Source organism: Sorex fumeus, unplaced genomic scaffold, assembly GCF_029834395.1.
Source record: "Sorex fumeus unplaced genomic scaffold, SorFum_2.1 ptg000155l, whole genome shotgun sequence".
In the NCBI taxonomy this organism is placed as follows: Eukaryota; Metazoa; Chordata; class Mammalia; order Eulipotyphla; family Soricidae; genus Sorex; species Sorex fumeus.
The window spans coordinates 2,796,093-2,817,593 of record NW_026606212.1 but is presented as its reverse complement, the minus strand read 5'-3'; the positions used below and the strand labels follow the sequence as shown (position 1 = coordinate 2,817,593).

Sequence of the window (21,501 nt, the reverse complement as noted above, 5' to 3'; positions counted from 1 at the left end):
CAACCATTTGCCTGAGTCCAAATCAAGAGAGGATGCTTTTGTTTTCCGTCTTTCTTTTTCCCTGGTGGCCACGCCTGGCAGGGCTTGGGCATTGCTCCTGAGGAGGTTCAGGTGGTGCTCAGAGGGAGGCCTGGGGCTCTTGCAAGTGCTCAATCCATCCGCTGAGCTATTTCCCCTGCCTTCCGAGGGGTTTGTGAGATGGCGGTTAAGGAAGGTGCCTGAGTGGCATGTCCCACAGAGTGGCCTGCTTGAATCCCCCACACCTCATAGGGTCCTCTAGCACTGTGACGATCCATCCCTGAGCACAGAGCTAGGAATAAGCCCTGAGGACCACTTTTTGGGTGCCTGGAGTTGAGTCTGAGACAGCAAGAGGAACCTGGTTTGAATCTCACTGGCAGGTGCAGCCTTCTACCCTGGCCCCTCTGAGCCTCACCTGCTTGCCTGGTTCCTATTTGCTGTTTTTTTTTTTTGGGGGGGGGGAAGGGAAGGGGGCACATCGGTGGTGCTCAGGACTTACTCCTGCCTGTGCTCAGGGATCACTAATGCCAGTGTTGAAGGGGACTGTAGGTGCTACCTGAGATTGAATCTGGGCTGTGCCCTACCCATGGGCTGGTCTCTCTTCTCTGGCTTAGGTCTGACCCTTTTCTTTTGCACTGTAAACCCTTGTCTCCCCTCTCGGTTCCCAGGCTGGAGCAGGGCTGTGTGTTTCTCCACAGCCTGCCTTACTATCTAATAGCCCGTGACCTAATCACCCATCTCTATTTATTTGCTCCAAGGCAAATAAATAAAGTGTCCTCTATCTTGTTGACGCCTCCTGTCCCTAAAACAACGCATGCCACTTCACTGTCACTAGATGCTATCGACGCCCACCTCCAGGGAGACACTCGACTGTTGCATTAAGGCACGGAGACCTGGAAAGATCTTGCAACACAGGATCTGGGCCCGGGCGGCTGGCCGAGAGCCTGTCCTCAGCTTCCCGGGCGCATTGGCAGATTTTTTTTTTTCTTTAACTGCTTCTCTGGCCCTGTCCCCCACCCCTCCCCGGGTCACTTTCCCGGAGGAGCTGCCAGTTCCGCATCAATCAAAGACAGGCCGAACTGGTCCTGCAGCCCCAGGACCCGCGGGATCCGCGGCGACTCGGACCCAGGTCCTGCCTCCTCCTCGCCCGCGGGTGACTCAGGGGCTTTTAAGAGCGGCCGCCGGCCGAGCTCGCGCCGCAGACCCGCCGAGACACCGCGCCCGGCCCGGCGCCCGCAGCACGCAGGCGCGCCCCGCCCGCCACTATCGCGATAGTCGAGCGAGATCCGCGCGGGCCCTTTAATTGCCCCTTCCCGGGGGCCGGCCCCGCGCGTGCGCACTGCGGTTCTGCGCTTGTCATCATGGCGACGCGGGGCCATGTGCAGGACCCTAACGACAGGCGCCTCCGGCCCATTTACGGTGAGTGTCCGCGGCCCGGGCGGGCGCGCCGCCGGCGGCGGGGGCCGCGGCGGGGCGCGGGCCGGGCGGCGGGGGGCGCGGGCGCGGGGCGGCGGGGCGCGGGGGCGGCCGCGCGGGCCTCTAGGCCGCAGCCGCGGGCCTCGCGTAGGCGCCGGCCGGGCCCGCCCGGACCCCGCGGGGGGCAGCGCTGGGCTCGGGCCGCGGCCGGCGGCGCGGGCGGGTAACGGCGGCGCGGGGCGGCCCGCGCGGGCCGGGCTGCGCGGCCCGAGCCCCGGGAGCGCCCCGCGGGCGGGCGCCGACCCTGCCCTGCCCTGCCCGCCCTGGCACGGGGCGCCGCTCGGGTGCCCGGGGCCCGCGCACGTGCGGGGCCGCGGCCGGCGCAAGGTCACCGCGGCGGGGGCCTCGGGGTGCGGGAGCCGCCGCGCGGGGCCTGCGGGAGGGCCGGGGCGGGCGGGCAGGGCGGGCAGGGCAGGGCAGGGCAGGGCAGGGCGCGCGGACCGCCGCCGCGGACCCTTCCCCGGCGCAGCTGCGCCGCAGTTCGCCCCCCGCCAGCCGAGCGGGCTCCCCGCACCCCGCGCCTGCAGCCGGCCGCGCACCTCGGCGCCGTTTTGTGCCGCTGGGGCTGTGAAAGATCACAGATTGCACGCGGGAGCTGACACCTCTTCGGGCGACCGACATGCCCCGTGATGGGGGCCGTGGTCCCTGTCGCTGGCGCTCAGCCCTCCTCAGGGTGACTGGGTGGTTTGGGCTGATGCGTGCACCAAGGTGTGGTGCACAGTTTCTTTCTTTCTTTCTTTTTTTTGCACAGTGAGGCCTCGGGTTTGTAGCGTAGATTGGTAGTGATGGAGGTCTCCTGGACCGAAATTACTCTGTGTGTGTGTGTGTGTGTGTGTGTGTGTTGGGGGGGCAGCTATGCCTAGATTGGTAGTGATGGAAGTCTCCTGGACCGAAATTACTGTGTGTGTGCTGGGGGGTAGTGGCAGCTATGAGGAGGTAACTATGTTTCTTTTGCGGTTTGCAGGAGACCTGACTTCAGGTCGCAGTTCAGTTTAGCTTCAACCCCGCCGACTTGGGCAGTAGAAATAACCGCGAATGGCTTGGACTCTCTCCTGTGGCAGTTACTGCCCTTGGTCTTTTGTCTGGGTTATACAATTCACTATTTTACTACCTGTATTTTCTTGGTATGGGTCAGTTGGGTCTCCTCCCTCCCCCCTGCAGTACCCCATGCTTGAGGAAACTGGGACTTGATCAGTGTGATTCGTCCCAGTGTGCTTTGCAGTCAGCACCTCACGTCTGGTGGAGTTAGGGTTTGAATTACTGTGAACTGTAAAGCTCACCCTCTAAACCTCTCTAGACACCACCTCACTTTATTTTAAAATTATTTTTTTATTGTATTTGGGCCATGCCTGCCAGTCCTCACTCCTGGCCCTGGGCTCAGGGATCACTCCTGGCAGTGCCCTGGGAGCTATATGGGGGTCCTGGGGATTGAACACGGGTTGGCCACGTATCATCTCTCCAGCCGCACCACGTCCCTTTAAGTTAATACACTTCCAGAGGTCACGCGGGCGTTGAGGGACAGAGAGGATTCTGATTTCCGTTTGGAGAGGCCTGTAAGTTCTCCAGCCATCGTATGTACTTTCAGAGGGCACGAGTGAAGCCGGCAAGGAGCATAGAGACAGAATCAGTTCTCATTTTGTAGCTTTGAGCGGTCGGGCTAAAAAGACTGGCCGGTGTTCAGTCCTGGCCTCGTGGGAAGCAGCTTGAGTACCCATGAGCTCCTTCAAACAAAAATGAAACAGTTCTGTGCAGTAGAGGCCTGCAGACTGCCCCCCTCCCCCTTTAAACTAAAAGGAGTCAATACTTTTCAGAATAATTGAATTTCCAAAATTGCCCTTGAAGACCAAAGGAACCGCCTTTAACCGCCTTAGCTGTCCCGTAAGTCACTTGGGTTTAGTACTGTTTGGGGCTTGGAGAGAGCTCAGGGACTTGCATTGCGTGCAGGAAGCCCTGGGTCCTGGCCCCTGAGCAGCCTGGGTCATCTCTAGCGGTGCTAGGGGTGCGGTGCCTGAGAGCAAACTCCAGCCAGAGCCTGAAGTAGTCCCTGGATGCTGCTCCTCATCTCTCAATGCAGCACCCCTGCAGTTTGCAACTATCCAGGAAGAGAAAACTTGTTTGTGTCATATTGTTAAATATCACTGTCACTGTAGCACTGTCCTCCCATTGTTCGATTTGCTTGAGAGGGCACCAGTAACATCTCCATTGTGACACTTGTTACTGTGTTTGGCATATAGAATACAGAATACATCATGGGGGAGCTTGCCAGGCTTTGCCATGCGGGTGAGATACTCTCGGTAGCTTGCTGAGCGCTCAAGAGGGCGGAGGAATTGAACCGGGCTCAGCTGTGTGCAAGGCGAGCGCCCTACTCTCTTTGCCAGAACTATGTAGAGCTTTTGTTAATGTCACCAGAGGCGTTCTCTAGGCATTTCAAGGCGATTAATACAATTGAGCGGAGGGCAGCAAGAGACAGGGTACAGACTGACCTTGACTTCAGTGCTTCGACCTCCAGATTACGGGGACCGCGCTGCTCTTGTTGTTTGGAGCATTAAAACCTCCGAGCGAGATTGAATTCCTGAATTCAATCCCCCCACACAGTTTCCAAAGGAGGAGGTGAATTCATGGACTGACAAAAGAGCCAGGAGCACTGTGGTTAGCAGAAGGTTAACAGCTGCATTATTGAGTGTTTATTTGTATACTGAGTATCTTATTAGCTCCTTAAGGTTCTCGTTATCACAGTGGTAAGCCGTGGTCAGAGATGAGCTTGCTCAGAATTGCAGCGCAGTGCATTGTGGAACTGGGGTTTGAACCCTGGCACCCTCGCTGGCGGTAGAGACCGACCCTTCTCCCAGCTCAGACCCAGCTGCATCTGTATCTTTCCTGAGGAGCACTGTTCGTACTACCAAAGGTTTCAGATTTTATGGCTATTAAAAACGGTTTGTGGGGCTGGAGAGGTAGCACAGCAGGGAGGGCGTTTGCCTTGCATGCGGCCAACCCAGGTTCAATTTCCAGCATCCCATATGGTCCCCTGAGCACTGTCAGGAGTAACTCCTGAGTGCAGAGCCAGGAGTAACCCCTGTGCATCGCCCGGTGTGACCCAAAAAGAAAAAAAAGTTTGTGACTTTTCAGTTCAGTTCTTGCTGATTGAATATCACTGAGTACACATATGGGCAGGATGATGCTTTGTGAAGTTGTTGTGTGTTCAGGTGAGGCGGCTTCAGATTCTTCTGTTGGGGGGTGCTGGACAGAGCACAGCGGGGAGGGAAGCGCCTCCTTGCCTTGTATGCAGCTGACCCAGGTTCAGTCTCTGGTATTACATGTGGTTCACAGAGCACCACCAGGAGTAATTCCTGAGCTAGGCCAGGAGTAACCCCTGAGCACTGAAGGGTGTGACTCTTCCAAACTACCCCCCTCCCATTCTTTTTTTTTGGGGGGGGGGTGTAAGCTTGGAATCTATTTTCTGTGTAGAAATTTGATTAGTTGAACCCCTTAGAGGTTCACCTCCTCCTTTGGAAACTGTGTGGGGGGCTTCTCCTGAGAAGCCCCGGGCCTTCTCCAGCACCTGTGTCATTCATTGACGTTTCCTCCACTAAAATTCTCTAGTGCTAACCAGTCCACAGCAGCTTCCCTACTCTCGGGACTTTCTGTTTTCTACAAGTATGAAAAAGTATGCCGCTTACTAAGTTTTACAGAATCAAGTTATGTGAAGCCAGACTCGGTCTTCTAACTCTAAACTTCCAAAATTTAACCAGAGACTCTTAAGACTTGAGTCCAGAAGCTCTCCTCTGCCATTATGAATTATTTTCTCTTGTGATTGAGGGAGGAGTGTGGAGTGATTTGTTCCTTATACTACGTAAATCTGTAGCGAATACTAGCCAAACACAGTAACAAGACTCACAGTGGAGATGTTACTGGGTCCGCTCAAGCAAATCGATGAACAATGGAGGACAGTGCAACCGTGCAACTAGAACTGCTAGGTCAGCAGTTACAAATAGAGGCGTTTCAAAGAAAAAGTATTCCTGTGGTGTAGATACACAAGGACACACATTGATATGCAGGGACACACTTTATTTTTGGGGTGTGTGTGAAGCAGAGCCACTTCTGTTTGTTTTGGGGCCACAGCCAGTGAGGCTCAGGAGTAACTCCTGGGCCTGTGCTCAGGAGTCGCTTCTGGCGGTGCTTGGGGGACCCTGTGGGATGCGGGCTGGCAGCATGCCTGCGGAACTGTCCTTTTATTGAGACTTACTTGGAAGGAGGCATGGGGAGAGAAAGGGAGGAGTGTGAGTTCCGGAGAGAACACGGGCTTCTCCAGTGTGGGACTAGGCGAGTGAAGGAACAGCGAGACCGGCCAGTGAGGTGCTTGTGCGAGGGAGCACACGGCTTGGAGAGAGCGCCTGCACACACATTTGTATGCAGCAGGCTTTTGTCTTGTCTTGTTCCTGGTGCAGTGCCGGGGGGTGGGCCTGAGACCCCGGGGACTGCCCGGTGGCCCCCCTGCACGTAAAGCATGTGCTGGGCGCTCTTTCCGGCCGGCTTTGGTTTTCCTTCTCCTGCCTTTGCTGGCCGCAGTCCTGCTGTGTCAGGATCGGGCGTGCCCTATTTCCCAGGAGTGATGCCCCCTGGACGTTGCCCCTCCGTGCCGGCCACACCCTCTTAAACTCCCGAGCTTCCGTTGTGTCCTGAGCCTTCCCTTTGAATGAGGGTTTTTGAACACCCCGCCATCCCCTGCCTTCACAAGCTCCTGCTTCATTCATTCATTCATTCATTCACTTGCCCCGGGAATGACACAGCATGGAGGTGAGTCAGGATTGGCCCCGCGCCCCTTTGTCGCCGTGATCCAGGGCTCGCTGTCATTTAGCCTGCTAGCTGCCGCACTCCTGCCCCTGCCGCTGAGGTGGCACTGGCTGCTCTGCCAGGGTCAGAGTCACGGCCTCGTGTGTGCGAGGCGGGCGCTTTGCCGAGTTACCCCCACGCTGGTGGAGAAAAAGACTTCATAGACAACAGCAGCGGACTCCGTTGGCACACTGTCTTGGCAGTTCTCTTTCTGGGGGGTGTCCCACACCCTACAGGGATCAGGGCTCACTCGTGACCCAGCGCTCGGGATCACGCCTGACAGACTTGGGGGACCATACAGGGTACCAGGGATGGAAGGCAGGTCAGCCGTGTGCAAGGCCTCACCCGCCCCGCTCTCCTATTGCTCCGGCCTCCCTATGAATTATTCAAAGTTGCCTGTTTGGTTATTTAAAAGACATGCCAAGTTAAATAATTAAACGCTCTTAAACCTAATTTAAGTGAGTTGCCATTATTAATAATTGCTTCTTGAAACTTCCGGTTGTGGTCACGCTCCCGAGTTCGCGCTCTTGTTTCGCTGTGGCTGCTTCTCCACCCTCCTCCTGAGACTCTTCATTTATGCATTTTTCTTTCTGTTTTGTGTTCGCTCTTGGTTTTGGGGCCACACTTGGCGGTGCTTAGGGCACACCCCTGGCTCGGGGGACCCATCTGGGGTGCTGAGGATTGGACTAGGATCAGTTGCTGTCCTGTCTGTCTAGGCCTGCCTTTCTTCGGTGCGCTTATTTCTCGGGCCTGCTGGGTGCCAGCCCTGGGGAGCCGGAAGGAAGCACCAAACAGCACAGACACGAGCTCTGTTTTCAAGGGCTTTGTTCAACGCCTCAGTTGATTTTTAAAATGCTGACACGCAGATGGAACATTTCCATGAGTTTCCAAGGATGCAGAGGGAGTGCCATTGGCTGCCACGCGAGTGGGCATTCTGTCCTGTGGTTCAGCTGTGGGGCACAGTCGGGCAAGGCCCCACTCGGAGCGACCCTTCCCTCTAGACCTGCAGGATGCGGGGCTGGAGTGATAGCACAGCGGGTAGGGTGTTTGCCTTGCATGTGGCCAATCCGGGTTTGATTCCCAGCATCCCATATGGTCCCCTGAGCACCGCCAGGAATAATTCCTGAGTGCAGAGCCAGGAGTAAGGCCTGTGCATCGTCGGGTGTGACCCAAAAAGAAAAAAAATAGACCTGAAGGATGCTCCGGGTGTGGCTGCAGCCGGGCTCGGCAGTGAGGTGGAGGCTGAGACCAGGCCAGACCGGGGCCCTTAATAAGCCCTACTCAGTATTTGGAGATTTGTTGAGTTGGTTTGTTTTTTTGATTTTTGGTCCATACCTGTGGGTTGCCGGGATTGAACCTGGGATGGCCTGTGCCAGGCACGTGCCCACCCACTGGACCATTGCTCCACTTCTGAAATTTGTTTTAAAGACGTGGGAAAGAGTGCAACACGGGGAAGAGATTTAATGATGCATGGGCCTCGGGGATGCAGTGAGGGGCTGAGGGCTGTTTCATTTTTGTTTGGGGGCCATACCCAGCAGTGCTCAGGATTTGGTGTTCAGGAGACCATACATGGTGCCAGATTTGAACTGGGGGTCAACCACATGCAAGGCCACACCTTACTTCCTGTACTGGCCCAAGGTTTGTCCCCTCCCTCCTTCCCTCCCTCCCTTCTGTCACATCCAGTGATGCTCGGGTCACTCCTAGCTCTGCACTCAGGAATTACTCCTGGTGTTCCTCAGGGGACCATATGGGATGCTGGGGATCGAACCTGGCCCTCCCAGACTAAGACCCTGACCCTGTGCTAGTGCTCCTGGTCCCAGAAATCTACCTCCTTTAAGCAAACAAAGAGGAAACATGGGGGGCTGGAGCGACAGCATAGCGGGCAGGGCATTTGCCTTGCACGCAGCCAACCTGGGTTCGATTCCCAGCATCCCATATGGTCCCCTGAGCGCCACCAGGAGTAATTCCTGAATGCAGAGCCAGGAGTAACCCCTGTGCATTGCCGGGTGTGACCCCCCCCCCAAAAAAAGGAAAGAAAAAAGAGGAAACATGGGGCCACATCTGCGCTCCTGAATCCATCCAGGGCTCTGGGGATCCCTGTGCTTGGCTTTAGGCAACTGCTAAACCCCGAGGCCCGTGGAAGACATGAGGTGCTGGGCGGAGCTCCTGCCTCTACTCCCCTCTGCGCTCTTCCGCTGTCTCTGCTGACTCTCCAGTTACCCGGGCGTGGAGCTTGTTGGTTTTAGTCAAGAGTTGATTCCTGCCGGGAGTCAGTAGGCAGGTTCAGGGGCCGTAGGACGGCTCTTGGCACCGGCCGCTTCTCCCTCTTTGTGCTTGCATTGCTGGGTGTGCTCCCCAGACAGAAACCGAGACAAAACTGGATGGAAATTCTGGAGCTACCACTGTAGCTTCCAAGTCAGCTTATGTATCGCTTCCCGTAGCGGGACTTACAGGTTCCCCGGCAGAGCCTGGCCTCCCAGTGCTTGTCAGCCTGCTGTCCCGTTGGACTGCGGCTCTGAGTCTAGCCTTTGTCCTCCAGCATGGGCTGATGGGGTGGAAACCCCTGCAGGAGAAGAAGGCGTGTGGGGGTTCCCGCCAGTGCTCCCAGCCCAGTGCTCGGGGCGCACGTGGTGGCAGGGGTTGAACCCATAGTTTGTGCTCCTAGAGCATGGGCTCAGCTCTTGGGCTGTGCCCTGGCTCGCTGAATTACTGCCTTTTCTGGGTCTTGATACCCTGCAGCATCTGCATGGCTGTGGGGGCGGGGAGGGCAATGCCTGGGGGGCATTGTGCTGGTGATAGCCCCGCCCCCCCATACAGGCACTCACGTCTGTCTCTGCCCCCCCCCCCCAGCTGTCCCGGGTTCCCGCATACAGGGCACCCGTCTGCTTTTGTTTCCCCTTCTCTCTGCTCCCTTGGGCTTGGTCAGCGCTCACACCCTGGGAGTCCGGGCCGCAGAGGCGGTGACCTTGCTGGGGGCGTGGGCTACAGTGGGGTCGAACTTGGGGCTCTCCAGGCACTTTGCCACTGAAACTCGCCTAGGTTTTTTCTCATATTTGTTGTTTGGGGATGTAATTGTCGTAGTGTGTCTGCTTTCATACGTTGCTTCTTTTTCTTTTTTAAATAGATTATCTTGATAATGGTAATAACAAGATGGCAATTCAACAAGCAGATAAGCTGCTGAAGAAGCATAAGGATCTTCACTGTGCGAAGGTAAATTGAGTTACTGCTTGGTGCGCTGTGTTCTGTGATCTTTACCTGAAGAAAGATGGGCGGGGATGCCCCTCAGTGGACGGTACAAAGCCCTGGGTTAATCCCCGCGCCATTTTGCGTGGGGGGGGAGGAGTGAGTGGGAGGAGAAAAGGGAAAAGTACCTCGTAAAAAGGTTTTCAGGGTGGGGGCGCAATCCCTTGCAGTGCTCAGAGCTTATTCCTGGCGCTGTGTGCAGGGATTACTCCTGGCAGGGCCCGGGAACCATCTGGGTACTCAGACCCGGTCAGCTGTGTGTACAGCAAGTGCCTAGCCCACTGCACGTTTGCTCTGCCCCCTGTGTGTTCTAAAGTGGGTAGGATCGGCTGACATTTCTGGCGAGGGGCACACCCAGCGGTGCACGGGGCTCACTTCTGGGACTGCTCGGGGCCTGATGTCTGCTGGGGGTGGGACTGGCTCTGGCCCTTGCTGCTGTCGGAGCTGGTGAGCAGTGCTGGTGAGAGCCTCGCTTCGTGCTCTCGGAATTGGCTTCCAGTACTTTTTCTTGCCTCTCCCGCTTCCTAAGCGACTCTGTCCTCTCTCCAGGTTCTGAAGGCCATCGGCTTACAGAGAACCGGGAAACAGGATGAGGCCTTCGCCCTGGCCCAGGAAGTGGCCGGCATGGAGCCCACCGATGACAACTCGTTGCAGGCACTCACCATCCTCTACCGGGAGATGCACCGACGTGAGCTGCCTCTCCTGTTCCTGCTTTCCCGTGGGCTAGTCAGGGTAGCGCTAGCTGGGAGGGCTGACAGAAGGGAGATTCTTCATGTATTTGGATTCTTGAATTTGATCGAGGACTTGTTTCATATGTGGCATTTTGATTTGCTACATGAGTTTCTTTTTTCATATATATATTACACCTGGCAGTGCTCGGGGGACCCTGTGGGATGCTGGGGATTGAACCCGGGTCGGCCGCGTGCAAGGCAAACGCCCTAACCACTGTACTATCGCTCCAGCCTCAATATATTTTTTAATTTTTAAATTTTTTCAAAGTCGGGAAATATCCTCAGGGGGCACCCAGGGTTGGAAAGGCGGTTGACCCTGGACAGACCTGTGCCCAGTCTTGGGGCTGCCCACCCGACATTTTTCTGCCTGTAGTGTGGAAAATGAGTCAGGAACCCAGAGCCTAGTTCCTCAGCCTGTTTTGCCCGCTAGCCCCCGCGGGTGAGGTGCTTCGTGTCTGAGGGCTGCACAGCGGTACAGTATCACACCGTGCTGTATGCTAATGTTCGGAAAGTTTTCTCTGGTGACGGGCCACAGCTGACCACGCTTGGGGAGTCTGTGCTGGGGGCTGCTCCCGGCGGTGCTCAGGGCTTCATGTAATGCCGAGGGCACCCCAGCACACTCTCTGGACGTTGTATGAAAGAGGGACAGAGGGGCTGGAGCGATAGCACAGCAGGGAGGGCGTTTGCCTTGCATTTGGCTGACCCGGGTTCAATCTCTGGCATCCCATATGGTCCCCTGAGCACCTCAAGGAGTGATTCCTGAGTGCAGAGTCAGGAGTGACCCCTGAGCATTGCCGGGTGTGACCCCAAAAGCAAGAAAGATGTAAAGAGGCCGAGGGAAGCAGGGAGTAATCTGGGGAGAGACACAGAGACAGTTTGCGGGAGGTCATGTTGGGAGCGTGCCTGTAGGTGACGGTCTGGGGTGATGGCTCCTGAGGAAGAGGGAAGGGGATTGGGCAGAGGGAGCGTTATGTGGCGGGGGCCCAGTGAAACCACAAAGCGTATGATGTGGCTGGAACGTAACTTGAGCCTCAGTCTGGGGGTCCTATCCTGTGAACCAGATGGGGACCCTGCCCTTTCCCAGCTGTATCTGAGTAACACCTGGCCCGGACAGGGTTCAGGGTCAGTGATGCCAAGTACATTCCTGTTTTCTCTCTATTCCGGGCTACTGCTTCCGGCTCGGTGCTGGGGCTGAGCTTGGGCTCCTGCATGCAGAGCCCGCGGCACACCAGCCCCCAGTTTCCTTCTCTAATGACAGAAGGCATCTTTCTCTCCTCCTGATAAGGAAAGAAAAAGTGCGGTTGAGATTTAAATTGTACCTCGATCATTAAGAAGCTCCTGTTTCTCTCTGTCATAGCGGAGTTAGTCACCAAGCTTTACGAGGCGGCCGTGAAGAAGGTCCCCAACAGCGAGGAGTATCATTCGCATCTCTTCATGGCCTACGCCAGAGTGGGGGAGTATAAGAAAATGCAGCAGGTAACGCGCCTCCAGCCCCTGGGCAGTGGGGGTCACAGGCGGAGGTGTGTGTGATTTAATTGCAGAGTGCGTGTTTGCATGGATAGAGTCTTTGTGGGGAGAGCAGATGGGATCGAGCCTGGGTCACTATGTGCAAGGCACCCCCTTAACCAGTGTCTGGTCTTCCTGGCCGTACCTTTAAAGGTGAAAGTTCGCTTTGGTGATAACCTCTTTTGTTTTCCAATGGAGAACAGCCGTCAGGTCACTAGGCCCTTACAGATTTGGATCCTTCCTTGCTGTGTGTGTGTGTGTGTGTGTGTGGTGTGTGTGGTGTGTGTGTGTGTGGTGTGTGTGTGCGCGCGCGCGCGCGCGCAGGGGTGTCCAGGTCCAGGTGGAGGGTGGGGGGATGGGCCACACCCTGCTGTTCTCAGGGCTAGTCCTGGGTCTGTGCTCAGGAGTGACCTCAGAGGGCTGGAGCAATAGCACAGTGCATAGGGCATTTGCCTTGCACGCAGCCAACATGGCCAACACAGGTTCGATTCCCAGCATCCCATATGGTCCCCCGAGCACCGCCAGGAGCAATTCCTGAGTGCATGAACCAGGAGTAACCCCTGAGCATGGGAAAAAAAAAAGGATTGACCTCAGGCAGTACTCTGGGACTGTATTTGGGGTCGGGGATTTAATCCTTCTGCACTCTCTCCGGCCTTAAACATCCTGCTGTTCTGGGGTCAGGGTGATAGTACAGTGTAGTACAAGTAGGTGTTTGGCTTGCACGAGACCAACCTGGATTCAACATTTGCATCCCGTATGGTCCCTGATCTGTGAGGAATAATTCCTGAGAGCAGAGCCAGGAGTAACTACTAAGCACTGCTGAGCCCCGAAGAAGACCAAGCCAAAACCCTTCCCCCCCCCCCAAATATTGCTGTTCTATGAAAGTTCTTGCTCTGTAGAAACTGACCTCCATTGGCCGTTCCTAAATGACTTCTTGTTGCTGTCTTTTAGGCTGGCATGGCTCTGTATAAGATTGTTCCCAAAAACCCTTACTACTTTTGGTCTGTGATGAGCTTAATTATGCAAGTGAGTATGGCATTCTGGATGGGATGGGGCTTCTGTTTAATTCCTTATATTGTGTTATCTGAATATATTGTGGGTAACGTGTTGCAGCCTGTCAAACAGGGCTTTATGTTCTGTAATTAGACTTTTTGAGTTGGGTGATTTCAGAATTCATTATGACTTGTGGTATCAGTTTATTGATGCACACTGTTTCACCTCGAACTGTAGATCTATTCTTTAATGGATTATTTGATAAGTATGAGCCTCAAAATATTTGAAAATTTTTTTTTTGTTTGGCGCTTGTGATCAAAATCTTTAACACTCTGATTTGAGATTTGCCTCTAAGGCCGTATTGTTGGGTCTAGGCGTGCAGTTTGGCAGTGGAATACTCGCTTAACATGTGCGAGGGCAGGCCTAGCCCTCTCCCCACGCCGAGCAGGCCGCTCCACACAGTGTTCCGCACCCAGGGCCCACGGGTGACATTCGGGCTAATGGGGCCCATAGGCTGCAGGACAGAAGTAAGGCGGCGGGGGCCACTGTCAGACGAAGGCTGCGGAACACTGCCGTGGTCTGTCTGCATCTGAGTGAGGCCAGAGGCTTCCCCAGAGCTAATCCTGAAGTCCCCATGTCGCACGTGCCGGGGAGCATCCAAGGAGCCGAGAGTGAGACCGGGAAGAGTCACTAGTGTCTTGTCTCGTCTAGTCTATATCAGCCCAGGACGAAAACCTCTCAAGAACCATGTTTCTCCCGCTTGCTGAGAGAATGGTCGAAAAAATGGTCAAAGAAGACAAGATAGAAGCGGAGGCTGAGGTGAGGCTCGAGATTCTGCTGCCGCGTTACGAAATGTTGCTTTGTTGTGTTTGTTTGGGGGCCACACCGGGGGTGCTCAGGGTTTATTTCTGGTTCTGCACTCAGGGCTCACTCCTGGCGATGCTTGGGGATCCTGTGGGGTGCCGGGGATCGAACCCAGTCACCTGTGTGCGAGGCAAACGCCCTCTGCGCTGCACCGCCCTGTGGTCCCTGAAACAGAGAGTCGGGTCCTGGTGTTCTGCTGTACACGCGGGGTTGAGGAATAGCTCAGTGCAGGCAGAAAAACGCAGCAAAGCCCGGAGGCTGCATGGATGTGGGGGCGTGTGTGGCGAGGACAGAGCTGGGCACAGTCTGTGTCCTTCACGCTGGCTCCGTTGCATTGGGGCACCGGGTTCTTTTCCATTCACTCTTTACGGTACACCCGTGACTGTTCCTGAAAAGTTTCAATGGTTGTACTTCTCGTTTGTTTCTCCTGTAAGGTTGAACTTTATTATATGATCTTGGAACGCTTGGGAAAATACCAGGAAGCCTTGGATGTCATTAGAGGAAAATTGGGAGGTAATTTTCAAATTTCTTTTTTTGTTTCATAAGAAAAATATCTTAAAAAAATTTAGTGGAAAATTTCCTATAACAGAAATAAATATTTAAAGACAAAAGCATTTATAGCTTTCATATTCTTTGAGATGTTTCTGTTGTTCAACATTTATTTTTTAAATGGCAATGTTTTTTAATTAAGTGAAGTCGTTGTAGTTTGGAAATAAAAAGGAAAGAGAATTCTGTGAGGTCAGGGAAGATAACTTCAGAAGATGTGGCTCAGTGTTAAAGCACTGGCCATGCATGTGTGTGGTCCGGTGTTCTGGAATTCTGTCCCGCTCGCAGTAAACAACAGCACTGTAACGTGATAATAGTGTGGTGAGAACCAGCCAGGATGTCTGCTCTGGGTGCACGTGTTTGCTGCCTGTCCAGTGGAGGCATTTGAGTGTGTCACTCTCTGCTCTGCATGTTCCTGTACCCCTTCATTGTGTTTGTGTTTGAGTGTCCTTCCTTACCGAGAGAATGGTTGTTTACAGGGTCTGATGTCACACCTCTCCCTGCCACAGCCTCGACTTACTCTTTGGTCTTTTTTTTTTTTTTTGATACCCTTTGGTCTTCTGTGTCGAGGCCCGGGGGAGTGCGAGGCCTGAGCTCACTCCACCCTCAGCTTGTCTCAGATGGCTTCAGAGATGGACCTGGGAAAATGCTTCTTCCCTTTTTTGTTGGAGAACTGATTTGTAGGGGGGCTGGAGAGATAGCACAGCGGGTATGGCATTTACCTTGCATGAGGCTGACCCGGGTTCAACTCCCAGCGTCCCATATGGCCCCCTGAGCACCTCCAGGAGTAACTCCTGAGTGCAGAGCCAGGAGTAACCCCTGTGCATTGCCAGGTGTGACCCAAAAAGCAAAAAAAAAAAAACTGATTTGTAGGAACATCGTACATGATTTTAGCCATTTTCCTGTTTGGGAACAGTTAGGCCAAAGATTTTCCACCCCCCCCCCCCTTCTTTTTAATTGAATCACTGTGAGATCCACAGTTGCAAAGTTGTTGCTGATTGGGTTTGGGTTTCAGTCATACAGTGTTCCAGCACCCACCAGTGCACGTTTCCCACCACCGATAAACCCAGTTTCCTTCCTGCCACCCGCTAGCCTGCCACTGTGACAGGCACTTTTCCTCTTTCTTTCCCGCTCTGTCCGTCGTCTCTGTCTCTCTGTCTCTCTCCCTTGTGGGCATTATGGTTTGCAGTACAGGTCCTGAAAGGGTATCGTGTATATCCGTTTACCTCTTTCCAGCACTCAGTTCTTGTCCAGAGTGATCCTTTCCAACTATCAATATTGTCACGGTGAGGACAGAGATTTTTGACTCTCAGTGTGTACTGTCTCCTCAGGAGGAGTTCTTGGAGATGCAGTTACTGTTTTAACGAGGCTGATTTTGAACAAGTTTTTATGGCCTTTGGGAGTAATTAGACGTAGAAGAAGAGCCTCAGTCTCTTAGGTGTGGTCATTAAACCATTTCCGCCGGGCTGTGCTGGGTAAGGCTCACGCCTTTCTCAGGGCTGCTCTGTTAAATTGAGACACTAACTGATAATTATCTAATTACATAAAATGTAACAGCAGTTTTTGTTTGCCTATTTGGAGGGTGTTTGGGGCACACCTGGTGGTGCCCAGGGCTTACTCCTGGCTCTGCACTCAAGGATCTCCTGGTGGGACTCGGGGGAGCCAGGGCGTGCCGGGCATTGAACCAGTTTGCCACCTGCAAGGCCGGCACTTTCCTCCGGCACTGTCTCTCCGACCACCAGAACAATCTATTTAAGACGTCGGAGATAGACATCTGAAAGGAGTCACTGTCACTGTCCTCCCGTTGTTCATTTGCTCGAGCGCCCAGTAACGTCTCCATTATGAGACTTGTTGTTACTGTTTTTGGCATATGAAAGGAGTCATTTCCCAAAAAGTCCTTGCGGAAACCATGCTGTTTCCTTCCTTGTGGGTGAGCTTCGCTGTGGTGTCTGAGCAGAGCGAAGTCAGCTTAGCAGCTTCTCCAACTTTCAACCGTAGAGAAGCTGACCAGTGAGATCCAGAGCCGGGAGAATAAGTGCATGGCCATGTACAAGAAGCTGAGCCGGTGGCCCGAGTGCAACGCCCTGTCCCGCCGCCTCTTGCTGAAGAAGTGAGTAGCCGGCGCGCCTGGGGCTGCTGTTCCTCTGGGGGTCCGGGCAGTCTCATCTTGATTTCCCTTTGCCTTTGTTTTTGGAGATTTCTGAGCACAAGATCATCTTTTGTTAGTCTGTCTTGATGGTTTTCAGAGTTCTGATGACCTTTTGTCTTTCTGCGAAGAAGAGCTCTGTCCTTAATGCATTTAGGATTAGAAGGACTGTCCATCTTTCTTTTGTTAAATTCCTCATTGTCCGCGCCCCTCTCCTTCGCCACCTCCTTGCAGGGAGTGCTGGTCTGGGGAGTTCGTGTTAGGAATTTCAGTTTCCTGGTGTCCTTCTATTGAAGGAAGATAGAGTCTCTTCATTGGTTTTTTTATTTTATTATTTTGGTGTTCAGGCCACACCCAGCTTTGCTCAGGGATCACTCCTGAAGGTGCTAAGGAGACCAAATGGGCTGGGTCAGCCGTGTGCAAGGCCAGTGCCGGCCCTGCTCACTGTCCTGTCTGTCCAGCCCCCTCTGGAACGCTGCCCTCGGCACTGGGCCGGAGGCCTGTGGGGAGGCGGGTCCGGCTGGGAAGCGCGCGTGTGTAGTGGGAGCTCAGCCAGCCCTGCTGCTCCCGAGGCGGACGGTCCTGGCTCTGGTTTGATTCTGTTTGCCCCGTTCGTCTGATTCCAGCTCGGATGACTGGCAATTCTACCTGACTTACTTCGATTCTGTCTTTCGACTGATTGAAGAGGCCTGGACTCCTCCTGCCGCGGGCGAACAGTAAGTCGGCTCCTTTCCTGAAAGTTCCCGCACTCCCAATGCTCCTTAGGATTTCAGGGAACAGACGTGCCAGAATCTGTTTGTAAGCCTAATTTAATTCTTTTCTTCTTTTTCAATGGTTCTGGGAATTGAGCCCTGGCCTTGCACAGGCAAAGTCTTTACTGCTGGGCTATATTCTGGCTTTTCCCTCCATTTCAAAATTTCTTAAATAAAAGCATGTTTATTATAAAATATTTTTTATTAGTGCATAAGTGTATATTGTAGGAACTGTTAGGTTCATAGTATCTCAGAAATGATGTTTTTTGGTTTTCAGTTTTTCTCTTTTCTTGAGATGTAATTGATCCTAAGCTGTCTTGGCCTCTTTTCACCCAGACGTTTTTCCATCCATAATACTAACATAAGTATTATTTGACACTAAAATACGATCAGATTAGACCTCACGGTTTGCCGCTTGGTTTTGGTTGGGAGGGCAGAGGGTTCCACATTCAGTGGTGCTTAGTTACTCGGAGCTAGTCCTGCTTTATTACTTGGCAGTTGCTTCCGGGGGATCAGGTAGTGCCAGGTCAAACGTTGCCCTCCAGGTTTGCTTGCTTTGCATGAGGCCAGTTTGGGCTCAGTTCCTGGCATCCAAACCTGCCAGAACCGGAGCACAGAGCTGGGAGTCAGCCCTGACCACTGGGTGTGCCTCAGAAACACCAACAAAACAACCGGAATCAAAAAAAAGGGAGGTTGCCTCAGGCAGAGCAGGTCCCTGCCACTCCGATCTTCAGTTTGTTTGGAGAGCAGGAGGGAGAGGTGGTTGGTCACTTACCCGCCGGGGAGGAGTCATAAGTAGCAAACTTCCTTGCTTTTTTGTTTCTGTGTTTTTTGTTTTTGAGCCACGGTTCCTCCTGGTCCCACACTCAGAAATCACTCCTACCGGTGCTCAGGAATCCATACGGGTGGCTGGGGATTGAACCCTGGTTGGCTGCATGCCAGACAAACACCTGTCCCGCTGGACTGTCGCTCTGGCCCCTCAGAACTTTCTTTCAGTTCTGTTTGTATTGTTTTATAGTTATAGAGGCCTTGTTCTTGCTTTCTAGGTTGTTTCTTTTTCTCCTTGTCTTTTGGGCCACACCCTGCAGTGCTCAGGGCTGACTTCTGGTGGGGCTCAGGTATCACATGGCGTGCCAGGGATCGAACCCAGGCCAGCCATGTGCATGAAAAAGGTCCCATCCGCTCTCTCTGACCCCAGTTTGTTTCTCAAAATCAATTTCACCTGACTTGAGGTTTCGTGGCAGACGGTAGAGTCACAGGCTGTCCTTTTCATGTGTGCATACCCAGCTCCTCAGAAGGAGAGGTACATTACTCGGCAGAAGAAGCTGTGAGGTTCATAGAGGATCGGATCACAGAGGAATCGAAGAGCTCGCGCCAGCTCCGCGGACCGCATCTCGCTAAGCTGGAGCTTATTCGACGCTTACGGCGCCAGGGCTTTAATGACGAGTACAAGCTGGGTAAGAAGTTGGGGGTTCCTGGGACTCACTGGGGAGACCTGAAGACGGGGTGGTATTCACCCACAAGGCCTGCCACAGCAGGGGTGTGCCTGTGTCTGGCCAGCAAGCCCTCACCTGCCGCCTCGGTCTTGTTCTGGAAGCAGGTATTTTTATGACTTGGAAATATTTACCGATAAATGGATCACTTATAAAATTGGTTCTCGGTCACACATTCAGCTTGGCTTCATATTAGTACTTCTGCGGCTGGAGTGAGCGTGGTGGGATGTGGCACCCCTTCTGGAAGCAGAGGGCCACAGTACTGGGCTGTGGCCAGGCCGCTCCTGGGTTCTGAGCATCCCCTCTAGTATGTTCGAATGCCCGGGTTATTTGTCCGGGGCTCGGGGTCGTCCAGCTGCTTGCAGTCACCACCAGATGTGGTGCCTGGCCTCGGCGCCTTGCAGGCAAGACTTCCTCCATTCCATGAGCTTCCTAGCTTTAAATTCTGCTCTAAATTGTATAACTTTCAGAATGATAACATTCCTTAATATTTTAGTTTCATAGTGTTAAGATGAAATCCAAAGAAACCCTCGTTTCCTCTCCCTCACTGTTCTGGAAAATAGTAGTTTGGTCATGTTTGGGCCGTAGCCAGTGTGCTGGGGGGGGGGCAGGCAGGGGTCCTGGGGTGGTGCTGGTGGGGTTGGGGGGCAGATCCAGGCCCTGAAAATGCAGTTGGGGGTCAGTCCTGGGATCTGTCTTCCTGGCATTGCTGTTGAATTGTTCTTAAAAGTTAACGTGGGCAGGGGCCGGAGCCATAGTACAGCGTGTAGGGTGTTTAGCTGGCACCCAGCTGACCCCACTGCGATCCCTGACAACCCATATGGTCCCCTGCGCCCTGGGCTCAGGCTGGAGGACCTCCTGACACCACTGGCTATGCCCCTCCCAGAAACAAAAAGTATAATGGAGTGATATTTTCTTCCCTTTAGGTGATCCAGAAGAATTAATGTTCCAGTATTTTAAAAAGTTTGGAGATAAGCCTTGTTGCTTTACAGATCTCAAGGTGTTTGTTGATCTCCTGCCTGCTACACAGTGTACAAAAGTAAGTCTGGTTGCTCTGAGTTGCTGGGTGTGTGTTGTTGACTGTTGCAGAGTGCTCCCTGATGCGTGCAGGAAGGAGTCTATCTGGGTCTTCCTCAGGCACTGTTGGAGTAAAGGCATGATTTCTTATGCCACAATGACACAAAGCTTCTGGTGGACAGTTGGAAAATATTCGGGGTGCTGGAATTTGGGTTACGCAGTGGTGCTCAGGGCTTCCTCCTGGCTCCGAGCTCAGGGATCACTCCTGGTTATGCTTCAGGGGACCATATGTCATGCCAGGATCAAACCAGGGTTGGCTGCATGCAAGACAGTCACCTTATCCACTGAACTATCTTTTGGTCCCTGAATTTAAAAAAATATTTCTGGTTTTGCTGCTGCAACTGGATTCTGTTCAACAGCGCTGTTGGTGTTGGGGCCTCACGGGACCTCAGGGGCAAAGCCGAGCTCCACTTCCAGCCCCTGCCAAGATGTTTTAAAATGCTTTTAAAATGGAGGTAGGGCAGGTTTGGGGCTCTGCATTCAGAAATCACTCCCAGTGGTCCTTGGAGGACCGTATGGAATGCCGGAGCTGGAACCCGGGTCGGCCACGTGCAAGGCAAATGCCCTCTATGCTGTGCTCTCACACTGACGTAAATTTCTAAATAGATTTAAGGGGCCGGAGAGATAGTACAGCGCTAAGGTAGATGGTGACCACAGTAGCTAAGACCCTGCCACTCCGCACTGTGTTTGTCTGGGGATTGTGCACAGTCTAAACATGGGTCAGGCTGGCCCTGATGTCCCATGGGTCGAGCTCCTGGGAAGGGCCCTCGGATGGTTACCCAGTGTCACTGAATTCAGCTGCTGATGGTGTTTTTTACTGTCTTCTTGTGAGTCCCCCCCCCCCCCCGCATTTTTGGGTCACATTTGGTGATGCATGGGGTCACTCTTGGCTCTGCACTCAGGAATCACTCCTGGTGGTGCTTGGGGTACCCGGTGGGATGCCAGGGATTGAACTCGTGTGCAAGGCAAATACCCTGCCTGCTTGCTGTACTATAGCTTCAGGCCCTGCTTGGGCTTTTAAGCTACACAGTAAACAATTCAACTTTTCAAAGAAGCTTTCTGCATAGCAGTGGAACCGTACAAACTAGAATAAATAGTGAATGTGTTTCTGGGCAGAATCTGTTAGGATTGCTATTCAGTGTTCACTGAAAAAAAAAAGTAATACTATTTAAAAACAGCCACTACAGACAGTGATCAGAGGGAATGGAAGAGCCAGAGTAGGAACTAGGTTTTAATCCAAGGCTGCAGTTTCTTTGTGACAAAACAGATCATAAAATAAAATGGCATGCAATTTTAGAAAGATGAAAGCAGAATCAAGACAAATGTGAAACTGTATGAGTGGGATATAATTTTAATTGAATTGTCTGTATCTAAAAGTTTATGCATAAAGTTGAAAAGGTCACATAGTCCTAGGAGGGAACCCCTGCAGGAACTGGAGTGCTGGCCTCTCACACATCTGTTTTCCGTCTTTTGGGTACGGTGCATGGAATTGCCGATACTTTTGTGCCCAGTAATAAGATATGGGTGCCAGTTTCATGTGGTTTCACCAGCACTGTGGGCTGTTAGGATTTTTGTTTTGTTTTAGGGTTTTGGTAGATATAAAATGGTACAAGGGGCTGGAACAATAGTACAGAGGGTAGGACACTTGCCTTGCATGAGCCAGACCCAGGCTCGATCCCCCACATTCCTTATGGTGCCCCCCCCCCCAGCACCACCAGCTGTGATGTCTGAGTGCAGAGCCTGGAGTAACTAATCTTTGAGCATTGCGAGGTGTGGCCCAAAACACAACAAAGGGCACAGTGAAGGGGTTTCAATCTGCAATTTAA

The 21,501-nt window shown here is 53.3% G+C and overlaps 1 protein-coding gene across 1 annotated transcript in view; it reads left to right on the top strand.

The window, feature by feature from the left end:
• The first annotated feature begins 1,348 nt into the window (after nucleotides 1–1,348).
• The window catches only part of NAA25 (N-alpha-acetyltransferase 25, NatB auxiliary subunit), a 45,933-nt gene continuing 25,780 nt past the window's right edge, over nucleotides 1,349–21,501 (top strand). Inside the window, exons 1-11 of the mRNA XM_056107124.1 lie at nucleotides 1,349–1,437; nucleotides 9,449–9,534; nucleotides 10,117–10,255; nucleotides 11,656–11,774; nucleotides 12,756–12,830; nucleotides 13,509–13,616; nucleotides 14,096–14,174; nucleotides 16,206–16,317; nucleotides 16,980–17,069; nucleotides 18,393–18,562; nucleotides 19,525–19,637. Coding sequence (XP_055963099.1) covers nucleotides 1,380–1,437; nucleotides 9,449–9,534; nucleotides 10,117–10,255; nucleotides 11,656–11,774; nucleotides 12,756–12,830; nucleotides 13,509–13,616; nucleotides 14,096–14,174; nucleotides 16,206–16,317; nucleotides 16,980–17,069; nucleotides 18,393–18,562; nucleotides 19,525–19,637 — 1,149 coding nt within the window. The 5' untranslated portion in view covers nucleotides 1,349–1,379. The remainder of the gene's footprint in view (nucleotides 1,438–9,448; nucleotides 9,535–10,116; nucleotides 10,256–11,655; nucleotides 11,775–12,755; nucleotides 12,831–13,508; nucleotides 13,617–14,095; nucleotides 14,175–16,205; nucleotides 16,318–16,979; nucleotides 17,070–18,392; nucleotides 18,563–19,524; nucleotides 19,638–21,501) is intronic.